The sequence below is a fragment of the Lytechinus pictus genome, chromosome 14 (assembly GCF_037042905.1).
Source record: "Lytechinus pictus isolate F3 Inbred chromosome 14, Lp3.0, whole genome shotgun sequence".
Lineage (NCBI taxonomy): Eukaryota > Metazoa > Echinodermata > Echinoidea > Temnopleuroida > Toxopneustidae > Lytechinus > Lytechinus pictus.
The window spans coordinates 26689042-26712536 of record NC_087258.1 but is presented as its reverse complement, the minus strand read 5'-3'; the positions used below and the strand labels follow the sequence as shown (position 1 = coordinate 26712536).

Genomic DNA, 23495 nt, shown 5'->3' with positions numbered 1-23495 from the left:
TTATCTAAAAATAGCCTCTTGAGCAATTTCGGTAATTGGATATTAGATAGATGCAGGAAAAATGATGTCCAGGGGGCCGTTTCATAAGCTGTTCGTAAGTTAAGAGCGACTTTAAGAACGACTGGTGATTCTTTCTTGTGGTAAATGATATATTCATAGGCGATGGTTCAGCGCATAAGAAATGATCACCAGTCGTTCTTAAAGTCGCTCTTAACTTACGAACAGCTTTATGAAACACCCACCTGAAATGTTAGCACATTCCATGCTTGAGAAGGGTTTCATAAAAACAAGACAAAAATACACTGATGTTTATTTTGATCGGGCACCCGAGTGAAATAGATTCAGATCTAAAATCTGTAAATCCATCCTCTGTAATACATTTTTTTTGTTCTGTATACGTCACGTCATAACCATTTTCGGGCACTCATATTCATGTGATAGAACCCTCGGCGGATCCAGGGGGTGGCGCAGGGGGCGCGCGCCCCCCTAATATTTGAGCGGCGCCGCTCAAAAAAAAAAAGTAAAAGAAAGAAAAGGCGTCGCTTGAAAAAATAAAAGTAAAGGAAAGAAAAGAAAACCACCTTTTCCCCCAACAACTTCGCCGGTAGCAGTGCGCTGCCTGCATATAACTGGTGCCAATTAAGAATAATCAGCGCCACCTAAATCTAAATCGGCGCCGGGCAAAAATAATCAGCGCTATTTGGTTATAAATCGGCGCCGGTAAAGAAAAATCGACGCTGCCTGAATTCTTAACTGGCGCCAATCAAGAATAATCAGCTCCACCTAAATCCAAATCGGCGCCAGTCAAGAATAATAGGCGCCTCCTGGTTCTAAATCGGCGCCAGTCGATTATGAATTGCCGCTGCCTGAATCTTACGTGACGTCTGTAAAAATAATCATCACTACTTGTTTAAATCGGCGCCGGTCAAGACAAATCGGCGCTGCCTTTGTCTTAACCGGCGCCACCTAAATCTAAATCGGCGCCTGTCGAGAATGATCAGCGTCCCCTGGTTCCAATAAATAGGCGCCGGTAGAATAATGAAGAAGGGCCTATTGCCAACCAAATCTAGATCTGCGCCGGTCAAGAATGATCAGCGGCACCTAGCTGGTTATAAATTTTATTGTTGAATGGTCATAACGAATAACAAAGCTTTAATATCGCATGCCCTTACAGAGTGGACTGGGGCGGGACAGTTGCCCGCAGATGCCATGAAATCTTTAATTTGTTATTTTAAGAAATCCCAGAATCATACAAAAGTGGAGAGCAAATCCTTTAATTTTAAACTTATTTTCCAATGCTTTAGTAAAAAAAAAAAGGTCAGCCACTTTTCTTCTTTACACATTCCACATTGTCCTCTATGGCCTTTAGTGTAAGACAGCTACTATAGTGTTTTATGAAGATGATTCGATATTTTAGTCTAAAACGTTGCTTATACCGGTAGTGTATAATTAAGCAACAATGCAGACGTGTATTCGTTATACCTTAAACCACTAAATATCATTTTCAATGTATAAATACAGTTTGTCAATACCTTTGTTTTAACGTTTAAATGTTTACGCCACAAAATTTGATTTATTTTCATCTTCCATCAAGTTAAACATTATTCATCTGATCACTCAGGAAGAAGTTTAAAACAAAGATAACGATACCTATAAAACTGGAGAACTTTTTCCAAAGCTCTGTCTTGAAAGATCTCTTTCTGAATTCAGCTCATAAGCATTATATCCAGTTTCATCAAAGTAATTAGATAAAAATTACTCATCATTACAGATTGCATTAGATTTAGTGAAAAGCATCACAATATATAATTCTGTATATAGGCCTAAACATCATGTACATTAAAATTGAATGATAATATAAAACCTGGATTGGTGATGTATTACAAATGATTCATCATGATTTGTAGTATCATTGTATATGCAGTGGCGTCCATCCGGGGGGGCGAGGGCCCACCAATGGAAATATTGGGTTTGGGGGGCAAACATATCCGGACGTGGAGGTGGTGTAGGGTTTTTGTATAAGAACAATCTGTCAATTGTCATTGATAAGTCAGATTGCTTTGCAAGTTTTGAATGTTTGTCAGTAATTGTTTCTAATGACATCACTAGCTTTGAATTGTTGGTTATTTATAGACCACCAGGTTATCAATCTTTTTCGATGTTCATTAATGAATGTTCTGATTTGTTAGATGATAAATTGTATAAAGCATCCCCTCTTGTAATTGTTGGAGATCTGAATATACATTTAGATAATATCTTGTCTCAATACACTCAAAGGTTCAATGATCTTGTCAATGGCCATGGACTTTGTCAGTTGGTTACAACATCTACACACGATCAGGGCCACATTCTAGACCCGGTTCTTATTCGGAACTCTGAGAGACAGTTCTGCTCTCGTGTACGTGTGATGCCAGGTATTTCCGATCATTATGCTGTCACCTTTCAGCTCCGCTTCAGGAAGCCCAAACGGACTGATAAAGCTCTATCATCCCGGAACATCAAGGGCATCGACAGGACTGATTTTGCCAATAGTGTTTCTGGAATCAACATATCTTCGGCTACTGACAATATCAATGATGCTGTCAGCCAATATAACTCAGCACTCATCAAGCTGCTAGATTCCCATGCACCAGCGAGAACACGACGAGCAAAATCCCATCAGTCCAGTCCCTGCAGGGCCGTAGCCAGAAGCATTTTGTTGGGGGGGTGTACCAGCTAAATTTGCCAACTAAATTTGGCGTGACAGCGCCAACGTGAGCACAGGGGGAGACTGGTGGGGTATGTGTCCCCCTACAATAATCACATGCTAAAAGATTGAATTTTTAGAATTGAATTAGTGGCATTTGGTGAATACTTTGAGGTTTATCATACAAAGACATACACAAATATTTGCACTGTAAAAATAAACATTTTGGATCAAAATAGAAAGGCTAGTGTGCCGTAGCTGCTAACTTGCAGTATAAGATATACCCTATGCATTAATAATATCAAAGATTTGTTAATTTTTAATTGACCTTCCGTGCAATATGTCTCAACTAAAATTTCAAGAGTGCTACTGCTAACAGTGGCGTATCGTGGGTCACGGCATTGGGGGGGGGGGGCACCAGCAAAAAATTTGAGTCATTAAGTGGGCGCGAAACGCGCTCAATTGCCAAGTATACTGACCTAATAGAGACATTTTAAGGACTGTGCCATTAAATGGATATGTATCTTAGTGATCAAATAATGCGAGCGCGAAGCGCGAGCTGAAATTTTTTTGATATTCAGTCCTAAAAAGGGACATTATAAGCAAAGTTTTGTAATCATGATACGTACCTGTCTCACAAAACAAACAATGCAAGCTCGAAGCGTGAGCTGATTTTTTTTGGTATAACTTAACCCTAAAAAGGGACATTTTAAGGACTATCTTTTGGAATTCATGAAGTGCGTACGCATCTCATCATAGTCATCTAATGCGAGCGCCAAGCGCTTGCTGATTTTGTTAGGCACATGAAGCACTTTTTATGGTCATTGTAATCATGAACATGATACGTATTTCACTAATGAAATATTGCGGGCGAGAAGCGCGAGCTGACAATTTTTGAAATTCAGACCTGAAGAGGGGCATTCTATGGCTTGTTTGTAGGAACTTATTACTTCATTAATTAAGTGATGCGAGCGCGAAGCGCGAGCTGAAAATTTCTTATAATTAGATCAAAAAAAGGGACATTTTAAGGACTGTCTTTAGGAATTCGTGCACTGCAAAAACGCCGGTGTTGATTCAACACCAGCCCGGTATCTATAACGGTCCACACCAATGCGAACGTAAGCACAGACTGGAAAAGTTTTATGAAGGCCTTAAAAGGGGGCAATCACTTTAAGTATATAGTCATGAAAAAAGCATATGTCACTACATAAAACAATAATAACTTGAAGTGCGAGGAGATAATTTGGTGCATAATCTTTATGGACTTAAGATACAACAGGACTATATTATCATTAGTCAGACAATGCGAGCACGAGGAATGATGCATCCCCAACCTGCCCCCACTCCCACCCATCCCCACCCCAAGCACATTCTGACACCATAAATTAAAAAAAAATCTTCGGCGACAGAATTTAATAAAAATAACTTAGAACATTTTTGTGTTTTTTGCCAACTGCAAACTTTTAGACAAGTCTACAAGTTGTAGACTTGTCTTCATGAATTTGCCAACTGCAGAGTTACCAGTTTTTTAAGTCTTGTGTTCTGTTCTTTTCAGATCTGAAACGGGGCAGTACTTGTACATCACTTTGCTGACTGGTAGAGCGTATAGTGTTCTGCCACGTTTATAGGCCCATTTTATAATTTGCCAACTATACTTTGGCTTTGATTATTCAACTTAAACCTTGGAAATTCATCCCAACCCATATTTATTTACCTAGTCTTGCCTTCTAATTTTAGTAAACTAATGTTTGTTAAATCGTCAATAATTGTGGTATAATTTGCTAACTCACAAGCTTGTTTATATTGGGGGAGGACCGGGGGCTTACTTTGTGTGTTATTATAGCTCCATCTGTTTTGTCATTTGTATTTTGCTGACTAGTAGGGCCCTAAGCCTGGCTACATGGACTTGGATTTGCCAACTGGTTGTCTTTACTCTAAAAGACGTAACCTTCTTCGAAGTTAGTACCCCTATTTTTCTTTACTTTTTTTTTTCTTTCTTTCTTTCTTTCTTTCTCCCCCCTCTCTCTCTCCTTCTTTCTTTTTTCTCTTCCTTTCTTTCCCTCTTTCTTTTTCTCCCCTATCCTCCATTTTGCCAACTGGTACATAATTTTGCCGACTGCCATGAATGTTGGGGGGTGTCACACCCCCCCCCCCATACCCCCCTCTAGCTACGGCCCTGAGTCCCTGGTACAACTCTGCAATATCTGCTGCAAAGAAAGAGCGACGAAGACTTGAGAGGAGATGGCGTAAGAATGGAAAACTTCAGGTGGATCGCGAGCAGTTCTGCGCTCAACGAGATCAAGTTAACTATCTTGTTTCCAGGGCTAAACGGTCTTATCACACCAAACTTGTCGAAGACTGGAACAGACAACAAGAAGCTCTTCAATGTGGCCAACAGACTTTTGAACCGCAATCAATCCTCTCCTCTACCTAAGCATACTGATAGTAAAGCATTGGCTGAATCATTTATTGATTATTTTGGTTTGAAAGTTCAGAATATTCGTCATAGTTTAAGTCCTAATATTGTCTACCCAAATCCTGAACCTGTCACCACTTCCACGCTGGATACTTTTGAACATACCTCTGCAGATGAGATCCTTAATCTTCTTCGTAAACTGCCTCCAAAATCTTGCCAATTAGATCCAATCCCTACAACTCTTTTAAAAGATTGTGCCTCTACTTTCGCTCCAATAATTTCTGATATTGTAAACAGAAGCATAGATGAGGCCACTGTCCCATTGGCTTTGAAAACGGCCCTTATTCGTCCTTTATTGAGAAAACCATCTTTAGATTGTGAATCACTCAAAAATTACCGACCAGTTAGTAATCTTCCTTTTTTGTTCAAGATTCTCGAGAGGGTTGTCTTTTCGAGACTCACAGAATATTTGTTAGAACATGATTTATTTGACCCGTTTCAGTCTGCCTATCGACCTCATCACAGTGTCGAGACGCTCCTCACTAATGTTTCTAGCTTTATCTTACAGAAAATGGACAGTGGATCTGTCACAGCAATGGTACTCCTAGATCTGTCGGCCGCTTTTGACACCGTAGACCACACCATACTTATTAAAGGTCAAGTCCACCCCGGAAAATTGGTGATTTGAATAAATAGAGAAAAATCAAACTAGCATAATGCTGAAAATTTTATCAAAATCGGATGTAAAATAAGAAAGTTATGGTATTTTAAAGTTTCGCTATTTTTCACAAAACAGTGATCTGCACAACTCAGTGACATGCAAATGAGTCAGTCGATGATGTCCATCACTCACTATTTCTTTTGTTTTTTATTGTTTGAATTATACAATATGTCATTTTTTACAGATTTGACAATGAGGACAAACTTGTCTGAACCATGTAGTATTCAACAATGCTAATTCCACGTGTTCATGGAGGAATTAGTCAATGTTTTAGTTGACAGTGAGGATAAAATTAGAATTTTTCATATTTCATATAATAAAATGCAAAAGAAATAGTGAGTGGATGATGTCATCAGTCTCCTCATTTGCATACCGACCAGGATGTGCATATAACTGTTTTGTGAAATTAAGCAAAACTTTAAAATGTCATAACTTTCTTATTTTACATCCGATTTTGATGAAATTTTCAGTGTTGTGCTTGTTGGATTTTTCCTTTTTATTCAAACCAAATTTTTGTTGGGGTGGACTTGTCCTTTAACACTCTGACTAGTTTAGGTGTTCAGGGCAAGGCCCTACAATGGCTGAAATCTTATCTCTCATTGCATTCACAGTCAGTCCTCATCAATGGTGTTACCTCTTCATCTAGGCCACTGGTCTGCGGCGTCCCCCAGGGCTCTGTTGGAGGGCCCACTTTGTTTTCCATTTATTTGAAAGGGCTTCAAGATATTTTTAAACGTCACTCTGATCACTATCACTTATATGCAGATGATATTCAGATTTTTGTATCGTTTTCACCCAATCAAACTAGTGCCACACAAGCCCTGTGTAATCTTGAAAGATGCATAATGGACATTGACACTTGGTTGAAGTCAAACTCGTTACTTTTGAACCATAGTAAATGTGAGTTTTTAGTTTTTGGCTCAAAGTTTCAACTTAACAAATTCAACATTGATTCCATTTCTATCTCAGGCAATGACATCCCCTTGTCAAAAACATTTCGCAATCTTGGAGTTATCTTTGATTCTCACATGTCCATGTCCAACCAGATTACAAACATTTGCAGATCAGTTCGTTATCAATTGCGCAATATTGGTTTCATAAGAAAATATCTCACTCGCTCAGCAACAGAGAAACTGGTACATTCACTCATTTCTTCACGATTCGATTTTGGTAATAGCCTCCTTTACAACTTACCAGATTCTCAACTTGGAAAATTGCAAAGGTTGCAAAATGCAGCTGCGCGTATTGTAACTATATCTAGCAAGCGCAGCCACATCACCCCTATATTGAAAACTCTTCACTGGTTGCCCCTGAAGGAACGCATAGTCTTTAAAATCCTTCTTTTGATTTTTCATATAGTCAATGGAACTTCCCCCAGTTACAATAGGTCTTTGATGCATCATTACCAACCCTCAAGAAATTTACGATCCTCATCATCTAATCTCTTACAAATTCCAGTTGCTAAGAAATCATGCGGGGAGCGGGCCTTTGCTCATGCAGGGCCTAGCCTGTGGAATTCTCTCCCTAATAATTTGAAAACCCAGACTTCAGTGACCACCTTCAAGGGCAACCTGAAAACATACCTGTACAAAAGTGTTTTTTGATTGACATTGACTTGTTGTTCAGACATGTATTATATGTAGTTTTGTTTTGCTCTAAAGCGCCTTGAGCATCTAATCAGGATGGAAAGTGCGCTATATAAATCTTATGTATTATTATTGTATTATTATATCGTTTTGCCCTCCCCCAATATTTCCGCATGTGGTAATGTTACACAGAAATCAGCAAGTGAGATAGAGCTACACAACTCGTTCTTTATTTAAAATCGTGCAAATTGTCCGCTTTTCAGATTGGAATATAAAAATTTTCAGCTCGCGCTTCGCGCTCGCATCATTTCTGTAGCATAACCCCATACTTTTCATGATTAAATATGTGAATAGAATGTCCCGTTTTCAGTTCTAATCAAAAGAACACTCGCTTCGATTTGCAATAATCTTTTATTGGATATAATCTTGTTCTCTATTAAAAACGTCCATTAAACTGTCATTTTTTTCAGATCGAAATATCAAAATTTTAAGCTCGCGCTTCGCGCTCGCATCTATTGTTTTTTTGGATACCCATCTTAATCTTTGTACTACCAAAATGCTTAGAATATAAACCTTTCTGGTCAGAATATAAAGAAATTTTAGCTCGCCCTCGGGACTCGCATTATTTGTGTAGTGAGATATGTATCGTCTTCATGAGTTACTAGAAACAGTCCTAAACAGGCACCTTTTTCCTTTTTTCAGGTCAGTATACTATAGAAATTTCAGCTCGCGCTTCGCGCTCGCATTAATTTGTTGGTGAGATATGTGTCTCTATCTCATGAGTCATATATATATATATATATATATATACACCTTTTTCTTTTATGGCGCCGGTGAAGTGCAAAAATTTGTGCGCCGCTGGGCAGTGCGCCCCCCCCCCCCCCTTTCGCAAAAAGCTGGATCCGCCTATGAGAACTGCACTCTGGGAAGATTTGTCAAGACTAAAGATAAGCTTTAGCACAAATGATCAGGAAAAATGGGTTTACAATTCGAATTCCAACTTTTCTCACCCCCCTCTCTCTCTATCCCTGTCACACACACACACACACACACACGCACACATCCAGTCTTGTAATTTGACAGTCGCATACTCAATAAATCACCGAAGTGAGGACGCGTGTGTTTACGGTCTAGTACAGTTTTATTATTTTTCCACTTATCGGGCTCAATTTTCGAACAGGTAAAACAAAAACCCAAACAACAATAACAACAAAACGTGAGCACAGTTCGCTTACCAGGGATGCTTCTTGAGCAACATAAATTGCTGAACGGGAACTTTTTACAGATCATGAGTATACTATTTGAAACGGGTTTACTGGTTTGCATGTTTATCTGAACCGGTCACGTCCCCGGTCGGTGGGTAAAATGAAAGAAAATGTCCCAAGTAGCGGGTCACACCCGTATACACCCCGAGAAACATGCAATATCACATTTTGCTTTCAGTAGCAAAGTAACGCCTTTCAGATGATGAATTATGGCATCATTACCAATTTATATATAGATCATTATTTTTTAAACTGGTCCAAAACAGTTGCACTTATACCGGTGGGTAGGCTCAGTTGGTAGAGCGTCCATCTCACAACCGGGCGGTCGAGAGTTGAAACCCCGGCTGCGTCAGACCAAAAGACATTAAAAGATGGGCGTTGCTGCTCCCTATTTGGCGTTCAACAATTAAAGGGATAGAGCTTCGTCGATCTGGCAGTGCTCAGGGCTGCCGGGCCCACGATCAATTGGGTAAAGCAAATTTTCGGAGTATCTTTTATTCATGTCTATTTCTAAAGTGCATAATGTAAATACTCGACAAAGTGTTCATCATGATTTAGTTATAGGTAAATGCCGTACTGATTATTATATAACTGCTGTATATCATGATGGCTGCGTTTTATGGAATAGTCTCCCCCAAAGTGTTAAAAATGTTAAAACCCTCAATAATTTCAAACTCTCCGTTAAAAGACATTTCCTCAATCTTGCCTAGGCCGATCAACTGGGATGCAATACGATTCCCCTTCCTGGACTGATGCTTTTTTTTAATACTGTTAATACTTTCGAAAACGAAATACTGTTGTCATTTTATCATGCTTTATACGTCTGTATTTTAACAGAATCATATGGACTGATGATTTGTATATGTATAATCACCATTGATTATTTTTAGTTGTATATAGTTGTATTGTTTGATATCCAGGGCCTCATGGAAGATCAACTTCTGTTGCATGAGCTACCCTGGTGAAATATGAATAAATGAATAATAAATAAATAAATAATAAAATACAATAAAAAAATGTATGGGCCATGGTCGTCATTGTTTCTCTTCTGTTCAATCTCTTTTACCTTCATGACACAGTCAGACCGATGAAACCGGCTCCACACCGATCAAAAGTATTACACTATTACCAATGACGTAACATCGGTCGGTGTGGAGTCGGTTTCGTTGATGTGGCTGTAGCCTTATCAGAGAGAACCACCTGGCACAGTACAATGACTTTTTATGAAGGTTTACAGTATTTGATGGTATATACATGTACATGCAATTAAGGTTCGTTATGGTGAGAGCGGTATTATCGGTTATTTTAGATTTACACATAATAATTCGTACGTTTTCACTACCAGCTTCATTCTGCTGGTATTCTCACCCGCATGGGTGTTAACACCTGGAACTCGAAAAGTGGGTTTACGACGTCAGGTACGGTTCAAGGAGCTTGAGAGGGGGTCAACTATCAAGGGGTATTTTCTTGCCATTGTTTTGACCATTTCCATTTAAAATCCGGGTGCTGAAAGTGAAATGATTGTGGATGGAGGAGAAGGTTGAAGCAATTTAGGAGAATTATGACTGATTAGTAAGGAGTAATGTAGATTGGCATGATCGAAGGACGTCACGTACATGTACGTACTCCTGAAAGAATGACGCAATGGTATTGAATAAATTTGGACCAATATATCTTCAGTGTCTCGGGCGGGTCTGTGCTGGTTGTTGTCAATAATTTAGGAAATACTTTACTTATAGGAAGATGGATACAGAGGAATTTGTGGGAGCTTGAGATATCAGCAATTCTTGGGTTATATCGTCTTCATCTAATCCGAACATTCGATAAAAGCGAGCTATGAATTAATGTAATGACTTCCACCGATTGATTTTATTCTGTCATTACGGTAGCCAATAGAAATGTGATTCGAGATAGAATTTATATTGATTAATCAGTTTTTAAAAGAGGAATTAATGGACAAATCTACAAAACCTTTGACAGAGTTTCTGCAGCTATCAATTCTTGTAAAAACGGTTTGAGTTCTGTAAAGCAATGGCCGCTTTTCTTGATTCCCCCGAATCAACCCTCCCGCCTTCGATGGAAAGCAAGCTCAATGATGTCGAGGGCAACGTTGAAAGCGACGATGGCGACGCTGGATCTGACATCGAGCAGAACACAGGACTATCCGTGCCCACAGTCGACCCATCAAATGCGGTGTCGGACGTCGTCGGCAGCCTCGAAGACTTACTGGACGGGAACATGACCACGGAAGACGGGACCGTCATCCCGAAAGAAGTCATGATGAACACCGCCTGCATCATCTTCGGCGATTTCGCGGCGACGTTCGTCGCGTGCGCATTCATAACCAACATCTTCACTTTCGGGAAGGAATTCTTGCTTTACGACGACGGCGAGATCGAGAAAACGAACCTGATCGTCACCGGCGTCGAAGCCGGGTTGTACCTCTTGACGGGGTGCTTCACGGATTGGTTCGGAGGTTACTCAGAAGCGATAAAAATATATGGACGAATCTGCTTCATAGGTAGGTTATGTAAAAAAAACATATCTCCATTTTCACAAAATACGTTTCAGCAATGTTCACCTTACATAATTAAATTAATAACCAATTTCTATTACATTCTAAGTGATGATGTGGAAGAGGTTCATCGTGGTGAAGGATTGAGTAGAAGAATTAACCAGTTGTCTCACGATGTAGCAAACGTACATTCTAAGTGGACAAAAAAGACTCAATTTAATGTCATTGTAGTGAAATACAATGGAATAAGGATAAAGCCGAGATGACTAGTTCACTCAATGCATACTCACAAAGACATGCATGGAACTGTTTCACCAAAATAATGAAGAACATCACATTGGTAATTTAAACTTTGACAAATTATGGTTAAATAGTGCATATTCCAGAAAGGAACAGTAACCTAGAACCAGTGTTGTAGTCAAGGCATAAACCTCTCAGGCCAAGGCTTCAATACCCAAGGCTGAGGCCAAGGCATGGAAACCCAAGGCCAAGGCCTGAAAACCTCAAGGCCAAGGCCAAGGCATTTCAAACTTTAATAGGAGAGAGCGAGCGAACTGAGCGAGCAAAAATTTTGACTTTTGTATATGAAAAACAAAAATAATTTTATGGTAGATTTAGACATTATATTAAAATAATAATATAGTTACCTTTGTACATATAATCATTATTATTAATATCATTATTAAATTATTATTGTAATTTAGTTTTTTTTATGTGATTTACATTGCAGTAATTATTATTACCACGGTCATCTGATCCTGGCATGCCCATTCTCAACGTATGTCTTTCTCCACTCCCTGGGACAGGGGCGGCAGAACATATTTTGTTGGGGGGGGGGGGGTCAGAGCCAAAAAGGGCACTAATGTCAAAATTGGCATTTGGTACAAACAGATATTTTCAAAATGAGATTATCAACTATGTGAAGTAGTTCTGTATTTTGTGGAAATTAAGTTGACCAAAGCATTTTTAGTGATTTCTCAATGATAAGATAGATATTTTGATTTAGTGGTTTAAAAAATTCAATTTTGAAGTTGAAAAACTCGATGTTTGGTCAATTAGAGTGCTAACCACTTTTAAAAGGGCATCCTTGCGAGATGTTGCCAGCGTGAATCATAACCAAAAACTTTTTGACATTGAGACATAAAAATTAAATATTCCAAGCTGTTTTTGTAATCATGAAAAAGATGTGTATCTAACTAAGGAATTAAGCGCGAGCTGAAATTTTTAATATACTGACAGGTCTGAAAAGTTAGCTGTTAAGGACTGCATTTAGCATGTTTAGTGACTCATAAATATGATACATAACTCACCGATCAAATAATGCGAGCGCAGAGCACAAGCTAAAAAATTTGTGATATTCCAACCTGAACATTTGACATTCTAAACATTTTTTTTTTGTAAACAAGAACATATTGAGTACCTTACATGTACCTAACAATAATTGATGCAAGTGCAGAACGCGAACCATAAATTTGTGATATTCTAACCTGATAATTCTAAACATTTTTGTAACCATGAACAGGATTAACACTGTACTAATCAATAAATGATGCAAGTGCGATCCAAAATTTGGCGATTTTTGCACTTAATTAATGTATTATAATTTATTATTTAAAAAAAAAGATATTTCATTTTAAAAGGGCATATTTCATTTGGAAAAAAGAGCATTTTTGATTTTGGAAGAGGGGCATTTTTTTCCCACAAGGATTTTTTTTTTTTTTGGGGGGGGGGGCAAGTGAGCACAAGTTGAAATTTTCAAATGCTGACCTGAAAATGAGTCACTTTTAGGACTCCAGTCCGTTTTCATGTTTTTTTTTCCTGCTCACAACCCCTTTTAAATTTCAATTTTCATTTCTTGTATCTTCTACACTTATTTTACCTAAAAAACCGGAATAAAGAATACTAGCAAAATAAAGTTATATTCCCTCTTTCTCACCTCTTTACAAATATCTGAACCCCCTCCCCCCCCCCCCCTCAAAAAAGAGAGAGAAGTTCCACCACCAAGAGTAAACTGGAAAAAAGGAAAGGTAAAGGAGTAAATATGATATTATTTTCTTAACATATTGTCACAATCTATCACAAAAATTAGTTTTTCTTATAGTAAGAGGGTGAAACATTTTGCTCGCTCGCTCACTTCAATCGCTTTCAACTTTTTTTGGCAGAAAATTTTCTCTATATATATGCCATGCTTGGCCCCTCAAAACTTTTGGTTCATCATGCCATTGACATAACCCATTTGGATATAACAAATTTGAAGATTGTGTTCACGTTTACCAAATCTTTTCAGAATATCATTAAGACTTAAAACATTCTTCTTGGCCAAAGGAAATAATACAAGGAAAGTCCTTGTTATTATTTTTTATGAAAATTGTTGTCAAAATTAGCTGTCAGATCTGTCAGAATTATTCCTGTCATCAACTCACTGTAATCTTTATCATAATGATTATTACTATCATTATTATCATCATCAGTCATGATTACAACACGTTACCAATAAATAATGCTATTTTTCATCATTACTGTTATCTTTGTCACATACATGAATATGATGATAATTATTGATGATGGTGATAATCACAATTTATGGCACTGCTAGTACACTTACTACTGCTGACTGGAAGTAGTGCCATTGAATATACAGAACAATTACTTATAACATAGAAACATTTATAATTACTTAATATAAAAACAAATGAATGTACAAAAAACAAAATGCCTTGAAAAAGCCTTGAAAATGCCTTGAAAATGCCTTGAAAATGCCTTGAAAATGCCTTGAAATTTCAAGGCTCAAAATCCTCAAGGCCAAGGCCCTATCAAGGCCAAGGCTTGAATGTTCAAGGCCAAGGCTTTGAAAAAGTAGGCCTTAAGGCGCCTTAAGGCCAAGGCCGAGCATCAAGGCACTACAACACTGCCTAGAACACGTTCAGAATACCAAGATTACACTATTTATTGCAACAGAAATATCATAGCCTTAGGTAAAAATTATTTAAGAGTCTGATGTATCTCATCTGTCATAAAAATAATGTACAACTGTACGAGCTATAATATCCGGGTGGTTTGTATGTTTAAAGGGATATTCCAGTCTGAAAATTATGTATTTTAACAGATAGAGCAAAGTGAGACAAACGGACACTGAAGATTTCATCAAAATCGGACGTAGATTTTAGTGTTAAGCTTTCCTCCACCTAATCTATTTTATTGTATCACAGGAAAGGCAGGTAGTTGCAAATTCTGCAGGTATTTTTACTTGATCTTGATCTTTATATCTCAACACTCCTTTACATTGTACATAATTATTCTGTATATTTTTTCTCCAAACTGTTTTTGATTTTATGTTCTTATAATTCATCATAATTGCACTACCCCCCCCCCCCCGTAAAAGCAAATATCCCCAAAATAGCAAAATGTCGAGCATTTGAAACCCTGGGGATTTTTTCATCCTTATGTAATTTCCTAGATAGTCGATCCATTCTACTTCAATGGTCGACCGTTTAGTCGAACCAATTTTTCAAGCGAACCCAACCCCATCCCCCCAAAAAAAAATGAATGAATGAAAAATAAGATTAGTACTAAATTTTGGCGTTACCATCATGATCATGTTTTACCGAGGTTTTTTTACCTGAGTGCTAAGAAAGCACGAATGCCTGTGAGCAAGCAACCAGGGGACCAACGGCTTAATGTCCTCTCCGAGGGACCTGGTAATGAGGATAAATGAATGAACAATAAGATTAGTACTAAATTTTGGCGTTACCATCATGGTCATGGTTATTCGTTCATTTTCAATCTTTCTCCCATACAGGAGCCTGCATCCTACCTTTATTGACGTTCAACTGGTCTGTAATTGGTCCTACCTATGGCATATCTGTCCCTATTCGTCGTATATTCTTCTACACGGCCCGCATCGTCGCAGGATTGGGCGTGTGCGGCATTCAGGCGACTTCGCCTCCGTTTGCGGCGCGACAGATCGAGAAGTATGGTACTAACAGTGTCCAAAGTTGCTTTCACTAGTAAGTTTTTTAAACATTCCACACACAAAAAAATAAATCATAGACCTAAAGGCTAAATGAAAAAATGTAAAGCCTTGATCGGGACATTATTTTATTGTGTTTTATTTGTAATGACATTACCCGATTGCAATTGTAAGCTTTTTTTTAAAAAAATTACATTTTAGTGTTTTATATGGGGTCATATTACTTGATCAGTCTAATCTATATTTATACGGATTTTCGACTGCTCTTGTGGGGGCAGGAATTTGAAACTCTTGGGTGAATCTCTGCGTTTTTAAACTACATGTACACTTTCACAAAATGAGATTTTTCATTTTTAAAAGGCTTAATTTTATGCTGGCTCGCTTCGCCCTCACGTGACCCTTTAGGAATTATCCCATACGCCATGTCGTGCCCCCTAAAAATCTTTCCCCCATTACACCCCCTTTTTAGAGGGAATACCCTTTCTTTAAATATTTGGCATGACCAATAACAATAATTCATTTGTCATTTCTATTTGATAATAATAATAATAATAATAATAACAATAATAATAATAATAATAATAATAATAATTGGTGCTTATATAGCGCATAATCAATTAAAACTTTTCTATGCGCTTTACACAATGCAAATTACTTTCCAATATTAAAATTACACTACAACCATGACATCAAAAATAAGTATGTATTCAAATGTCTCTTAAGTGATTCTCCGTTGTTAAGTTTTTAAACTCATCCAGGACATGCTTATGCAATACAACAATAGGCCTCTACGATGCATGCCTTCTTAAAGCGAGAACTCACTCATAGCACTCCGTGTTTGGGAAAGTAGGTTATCCTGAAGGTGTAAGGGTTAAATTTTCAACTCTGTTAAAAGTGTTTTTATACAACTCCCAAGAGTGTCTGTAATCCAATTGGTCCAAATCGGATCACATGATACTCAGCGAATTGCACTTTTGCATCCAAAATGCACTATTCTGCACTCTGACGTCATACCTAAAGTATTATCCTGCCCTCTGACAGTCTGACGTCAGAGTGCAGGATAGTGCGAGATCTGGAATTAGCTAGAATTAAGATCAAATACAGTTTTTGGGGCAAAAACATGGGGGAGGAGGGGGTTGTATAAACAAGCAATACACGCATTCTTGTGCATAGAGGATCTAATAATGAACTCTGTGCTCGACTCGCCAAACCGAGGTCCGCAGGACCCAGTGCGGTAAATCCATTGGCTCTTCTCGCACATCGTTCACTATTTGGCCCTGCATGCACGCGCTTACGTGCATTATTTGTATACTATATGACTAACGAATTGTTCCAATCTCTCCTTCTTGGTGTCTTCTTTGTCTTTCCAGCATTTACATAGCGATACAGTGCGCACCCCTTCTAGCTTTGACTGGCCTTTCCTTCATTCAGCTTACCGTATCATTCTTCTGCGGATACCTGGCTACAGTTGGTTTCATCGTCCTCAAAATGATATTCTTTAAGTACGTCAACTCGGGGTTTCGTCAGAGCACACCAGACAGTAAGTTGAACCTCTGAAATGTTCTGAGTCGAGTCTGTATCAGTGCTTCTGCTTTTTTTGCAGAATTATTATAAAATGAATCAGGGCAATACTAACTGGACCAATCGATAGCAGCTCAAGTGGATAGTGTCATGGTATTAGACGATCTGAAATAAGACCAACTGCAGGTATACCAAGGTTGTATCCATTATGCAAGCCGGCCTACCTGGAGTGGGTTCAAACTAGGCTGGTGCACACAGACAAACACACACACACACACACACCCTCACACGAACCCTCACACACTCCCTCATCAGACCTCTCCCACACACTTTTTTTAATCAAGTGCACACCTAGTTACCAATAATGCATATAGCATTTTTATTTATTTGAAAGCAGGATAAAAGAGCATTGTAGATTAAATGCCTTGCTCATGGGTATAGGTGTCGCGGCCGGGGATCGAACCCCGGACTTTCCATGTCACACACACACACACACACACACACACACCATCACCTCCACCCACACCCGCACTATCTATCTGTCTATCTGTATGTCTATATATCTACCTATCTTTCCATCTTTACCCCGCCCCCTCTCTCACACACACCCCCTCATCCTCTCTCCCACACACACACACACACACACACCTCCACCCACACCCGCACTATCTATCTGTCTATCTCTATGTCTATCTACCTACCCATCTCTCCTCCACCCCGCCCCCTCTCCAACCCTATGTTCCTGCTTTTTAAAATACGTTGCTATCTACTTTAGATTTCATTACCTTTTCCAGTGACAAACTATAGGGATGTTGTTTTATTCTTGTCCACTACTGTTTATGTGTACATACGCAATGTCGTTTTGGTATCTTGGTATAATGAATAATTAATTTGACTCTGATTCAAGAGTTGGTGTCTGAAACTTAGAAATATTATCTCCCTTAGTATAAATTCTAGTAGTACTAGAACATGTAGCAGCAGATTCCTCATTAGCAGTGGCAACAAAACCCACCAGCATGACCAGTATAGAAGTGATAATAAAAGTAGCAGTAATAATCCGGTATTATAGTTTAGATAGCAGTGCTAGTAGAAACATATAGCAGACATGGAAGTCAGTGGCGTACAGATTGTGGCGCTTGACGCCCCCCCCCCCCCAAAAAAAAAAAATCACGACTAAGAAAGAAAAGGAAAGAGAGAAGATTGGAATATGACATTACTTTATCATTATCATTATTCTGTCAAAATCTTTAACAATTATTGCTGTGTTTTTTTTTAAATAAACAAATGTCGTACTTAGCTCGCTTGCAACTTTTTACAAATTTTTGCCCGATATATCTGGCCCCCTCAAAACGTTTGGTTCATTATGCCACTGAAAGTAGTAGTAGTAGTAGAAGTAGTAGTAGTAGTAGTAGTAGTAGTAGTAGTAGTAGCAGTAGTAGTAGTAGTAGTAGTAGTAGTAGTAGTAGTAGTAGTAGTAGTAAAATAATTACTAATAGTGGTAGTCCTTTAGTTGCGGCAGCAGCAGCAGCAGTAGTAGTAGTAGTAGTAGTAGTAGTAGTAATAGTAGTAGCGAAAGGAGCAGCGGTGGTAACAGATTGTGACGATCTTTAATGAATTGGCGCTATGATAAAGAATAGGAGTACGGACTACGTTATGTTGTGTTGTCCTCTAGCTCTTTATTTCTTTTTTTTTCTAATGAACAGAAGGAAAGGCAGCTGGTTCAATCGTGACGAGTGCAACCGATGAAATAAAGAGCATTCTTTCATCGTGCCGCACCTACTGCCATTGCAGTTGTTGCTCTAACGTCACTTCTTCCAAATTGCCTTCCGATGAGGAAAGTATGCAACTTCTTTGCGAAATCTCACCGATCAAGTCCTTGACCAGTAGCGACGATACGACTTTACTGAAGACGACATCAAAGCAGCTAAAGGAAAGTGAACAGCGAAGGAATAGTTCATTGCCGAACAAAACATATCCAAGCATTCCAGTCAGTACGGCAACAGGAAACGGAAGTGCTCCTCAACCGACCAAAGCAACAGCAACGTCATCTACATCACCGGTCCCGTCGAGAATTGCGAAGAACAGTTCACCTTCGACAAGCACTTACGGAAGCCTCGACCTATCTAGCTCGAATGAAAGCCTCTATGAATCAGTCCGCCATTGTTTGTGGGTAGGCTACGCAATGTTACTTCTGTCGTGCCAGGTTCCATACAGTATGGTGCGCCATCAGGTGAGTGTTCGATATTCCACCCCGCCCACCCGCTGGAAAAAAATGGGAAGAAAGAAGAAATTTAGACAAAAAAGCGAAACAGTGGAAAAAATACTACTGAAGGCCTACTTATACTGCCTCTCTGCATTAAGAATCAAATGTTTCGATACACATGGGTGAATGCCGTCTGACCTTCAGTGCGCCACAAGATATACATTAAAAATCAAAATATAGGACACATCGACAGACTGTTTAATTAATGATGAATAAGAGAAAAATAGAGGTTGGGGCAATTATATAAGTCATTTTCTTCCGAACCGTCACAACTCGGTCCCTTTTGGGAAATCCCTTGGTCACTCATCGGGAAAGCCATTATGAAGTTATTAAAACACATTTATATTACGATTGCCATTGTCGTTATGTTCTTTAGATTTCAACGACCTATGTGAGTCAGGCGATGCGGATGAAGCCTTCAATTCTTGGGACAAGTATCAGCCCATCCCTCCTTCAAGAATGCCTGCCTCTGGTCGGCATAGTAATTACCCCACTTGTTAACGTGTACATCTATCCATTCATCCATACAAGATTCAAGACACTGACACTGGCGAACAGAATCGGTAAGGCAATCCCTTTTTTTACATCTTCTTATCAGTAGTTCTAAAAAGATTATAAGAGATGAAAAGCCTACATGAGGTAGGGGAAGATGAAGGAACCTCGTAGCCCACGATTACTTAATCATCAGCAAAAAGAGGCAAATTAAATGTTTTCAATTGCAATTGGGAGGTAAAAGGAAGCCCCCACAAACACACACATTTATACCCCTCGCATGCAATAGATCAGGGTTATCACTGACAATTAACATGAATAATGTTCTTGATTTTAGCACTCGGCATCGTCTTGGCGACGTTGTCCGTTCTCTGTGCCGCCATCGCAGAGACGGCTCGGAAGTTGTTTATCGACCGAGGCGATTCCTTCGTCCAGGAGATCAACAACCAAACCATTGTCGCTTCCGATCTCACACTGGATGCACTCATTCCTCAGTATGTCTTAATGGGCGCAGCCGATGTGTTCGTATTCATCACAAGTAAGTACCTTGCAGATATCATTCGGGCTTCGGAGGCTTCTAATTCATAGGTAGTCCATCATCCACTCTTTGGAACTTTTTTCTTCATAAAAATCTAGTTAGAATTCCTACCCTGCCCGATATTTCGCTCTGCTCGTAATATTATGATTGTTCCATCTTTTGGGTGGATTGTGTCATTGGTCTGCTAAAATAAATGCATGAAAAATCGCAATCTTCTTTCAATGCCGTTGATCTAATGAGATGCCAATAAAGGAGCAGTTGGATACAGTTGGTGATGGCTACACGTTGTGAAAAAGGCCCAAACGATGGAGGAAGGAAAATAGAGTTCGACCATATTAACTTAGTTATCGGGTCTTGAAATAGGATAATCACATCAAAGTTGAATGTTGGTACGGATAGTAGTATAAAGTTTAATCGTCTTTTCGTCAAAGGGATGTTGAGTTGGTTTGAAGGAAATGTAAATGACAGAGACGTTGTGGAAATCGAGAGGTAGAAAGCGGGTAATATCTTTGAAAGAGTTCAATCTTCTTCATAAGAATGAGTTATTACCTACCAACCATGCCATCCTTAATATTTTACTCTCTCGGAATGCTAAACCTATCTGCTGAACTATGCTAAACCTATCTGCTCGTCTCTCAATTTCCGCGACCTTACATTTGGGTTTTTTAACTTATTTTGCAAAGTAACTTTCTTGCAACGCCCCATAAGTCTTTAAACATGTCTAAGGTCGAACCACATGCTGCACCATAGGACTTCAATATGTTGCTTTATCTTTTTCTTGAAAAAAATAATTTGTGAACTCAATCTTGTTAATTCTCCACTACGTTGCCTCCTCTGTTTTAAATTTCTCTTGTATACTTCTCAAGTAGAATTTAAAAGGCAGTACTAAAAGGAAAACGTAACTTTAGAGACCTTTGATTACCATTCCAGAGCAAACATTATCTAATGAAATTTTATAATTCAATTTTCTTCTGACTTGATTTCTTGTAGGCTACAGCACCAATTTAAACTAGATCCTTTGCTCAATAGACTCCTATTCTAATTATTTGTCATAATCCACCCTCACTTTTAAAGGTCTGGAGTTCGCATTTCGACAGTCCCCCTGTACTATGCAGGCGATAGCCACCGGGATCTTTCTGTGCTACGAAGCCGTTGGTCGTATCATGGCCACGCTACTTGTATCACTTATCAACAGAATCACGGCAGGTAGGATTCCAGAGAACGATTTGATATTGATAATATATCATTAACATTTAAACCTTAATTCAATCTTGATTTTAAGAAATCAACATTACTAATAATTACCCCCGACGCTTATGCCCCAAGAAAATCAATACCCTCAAAATAAATGAATGGTAAATTCCAAGACTAAGGACTTAGGCTGAGGATTCTTCATTTCAGTAATGGCGTATCTAAGATGAGTGCTTAAATTGTCCCTCCCAATTTATGGCACGGTAGCTGAGTGCAGTGGTTTGTTCACCTGTTCGTTCTTCTACCTGTCACTGTTGTTTTCCCCTGCAACTTCTCCCTATTTTTGCGCCACTAGAAATGGCACCCAGAGATCTTTCCACAACCCTCTCTTCCTCTAGATACCCTACGTATTCACAAAATTAGTTCATTTAGGTTTGTCAACTCGACTGCTATCATTTGATGAAGCACCAAAAGCATCACCATGTGGCTGATATTTAATTAATAATTTTTATATAAAAAAAACATCGCTGTTTCTATTTTCTTAATTCTTTCCTAATAATTACTTTTTTCGTTTTAGGTGATCCTTGGGTTCCAAGTGATATCAACAATGGTCATCTGAATTACTATTTTCTCGTCTTGACCGCCATCAGCTTGACCAATCTGATCACCTACATGTTGATGGAGAAAGGTTACGAAGAAGTTGATCAGTACCTGTGTCCTGACGAGGAAACCTACGGCGGTGGAGACAGCACCAGCCGATCGGCAACCCCTGCCACACAGCCAGCTGGCACACCAACTTCAAACTTTCTCCCAAAGACACCCCGCTAAACAGGTGACAGCGACGACATCCTCTGTATGATAGTTTCCTTTAAACTTAGAGATTATTTTTACAAAATAAGCTGTTCTTTCTTGAACGACGTCATCGGACACGTCTGTGGGGCCAGATGCCATATATTGCGCAGGTCTGGCAGGATCAACAACTACTCTCCTTTGCATGTTCCTTGCGGAGTGGATTGAAGTCATCATTCACCGCTTATCCGACCTACAACTTTCATTTCCGTGTTATCATCTTTATTTGAGAAAGGATATTCTACTTCTTTTTCAGTGGCATCTTCATGAAAGTGACATTCTGACCTGACTTAGAGCTGAGTTCCATTCAACAAGAATTTCTTATCTTCAAGCTGCATTCTGAACAGCATGTGTCGACCTTTTCCTTTGAAAAGGGCGCTTCAGTGCCACCAATCTAACAATTAAGGAAATTACGGTAGATAATTGAAGAAAGGTTATTGATTTTGAACGTCACTCACGTCACCCATCCAAGTTGACCATTCTCGCAATAGATTTACAGATCCACTTGCTCTTTTAAATTCAAGCTTTAATGCTTTGCTTCATCTATCTAAATACAGCACAGATACCAATACAATGTCTGTATGCCTAATATATCCCACAGGGTCCGGAGTTCAAATTCAACAGCAACACTCGCATCTTATTTTAGCAAGGCGTTTATCTACGTTTGACACTCTCCGCCAAGTATCTGTTGTAGTCACTTATTTAACGGTTAGGAATAAATTCTTTGAATGCTTTAGCACCCAATCACGGTAGCTATGCTAAAGCCAGTCTAAATATGTATAAGAAACGTTGAAACAAAGCGTTGTATACATGTAGACATGGTAGATGCTACATTATTATCATTATTATTATGACCATTGTGCCTGTGTTGTATGTACATGTATTGGAAATTAGAGTTTTAAAATTTTGAAACAAGGACGGTAAGAGCCGTTTTGAATTGAAATTGATTGGAAATAAATTGTATCTACCAACTATCTATGACATGTTAATTTAGTGTTTGTATTCTTGGGTGTACTGTAACTTTCATGTTACTGTATCATAACGCCAATCCCTGCGGGAATAACGTTAACAGTTAAGTATCAAAGTTATTGTTTGGTTATGTCGAAGCCTGCTGAAGGTCTGTCGATATGACTACGCCATTGCTCTCTCCGAATCTCACGTGAACATGATGAATAGTATCAGTGTGTGAATAATTCTCATTATCAAAGAGTTTAAGGGTTAAGTCCATCCCAAAAAATATTGACTTGAATCAATAGAGAAAAATCAAATTTATCGAAATTGGATATAAAATAAGAAAGTTATGACACTTAAAATTTCGCTTATTTCCACAAAACAGCTACATGCACAACTCTGTGATATGCCAATGAGAGAGTCGATGGTGTCCCTAAATATTTCTTTTGTTTTTATATTGTTTGAATTATACAATATTCAATTTTCACAGATTTTTAACAATGGTAGTTCCACAAGTTCAGGGAGGAATAA

General features: G+C 38.7%; 1 protein-coding gene across 1 annotated transcript; it reads left to right on the top strand.

Moving 5' to 3' along the window:
* The first annotated feature begins 10164 nt into the window (after positions 1–10164).
* On the top strand, positions 10165–22990 carry LOC129276835 (uncharacterized). Its single transcript, XM_064109310.1, has 8 exons — positions 10165–11195; positions 14989–15196; positions 16530–16699; positions 18384–18910; positions 19320–19506; positions 19773–19973; positions 21048–21179; positions 21742–22990. Exons 1-8 carry the CDS (start codon positions 10706–10708, stop codon positions 21990–21992), a joined length of 2166 nt encoding a protein of 721 aa, XP_063965380.1. The 5' UTR covers positions 10165–10705; the 3' UTR covers positions 21993–22990.
* The last annotated feature ends 505 nt before the right edge of the window (positions 22991–23495 follow it).

Excerpts from the sequence above, each read along its gene's own strand:
- LOC129276835 (XM_064109310.1), top strand. The coding sequence starts at position 10,706 with ATGGCCGCTTTTCTTGATTCCCCCGAATCAACCCTCCCGCCTTCGATG. Across the intron at positions 15,197-16,529 it reads GTCCAAAGTTGCTTTCACTA|CATTTACATAGCGATACAGT; the intron begins GTAAGTTTTTTA and ends TTGTCTTTCCAG. Across the intron at positions 19,507-19,772 it reads GACACTGGCGAACAGAATCG|CACTCGGCATCGTCTTGGCG; the intron begins GTAAGGCAATCC and ends TCTTGATTTTAG.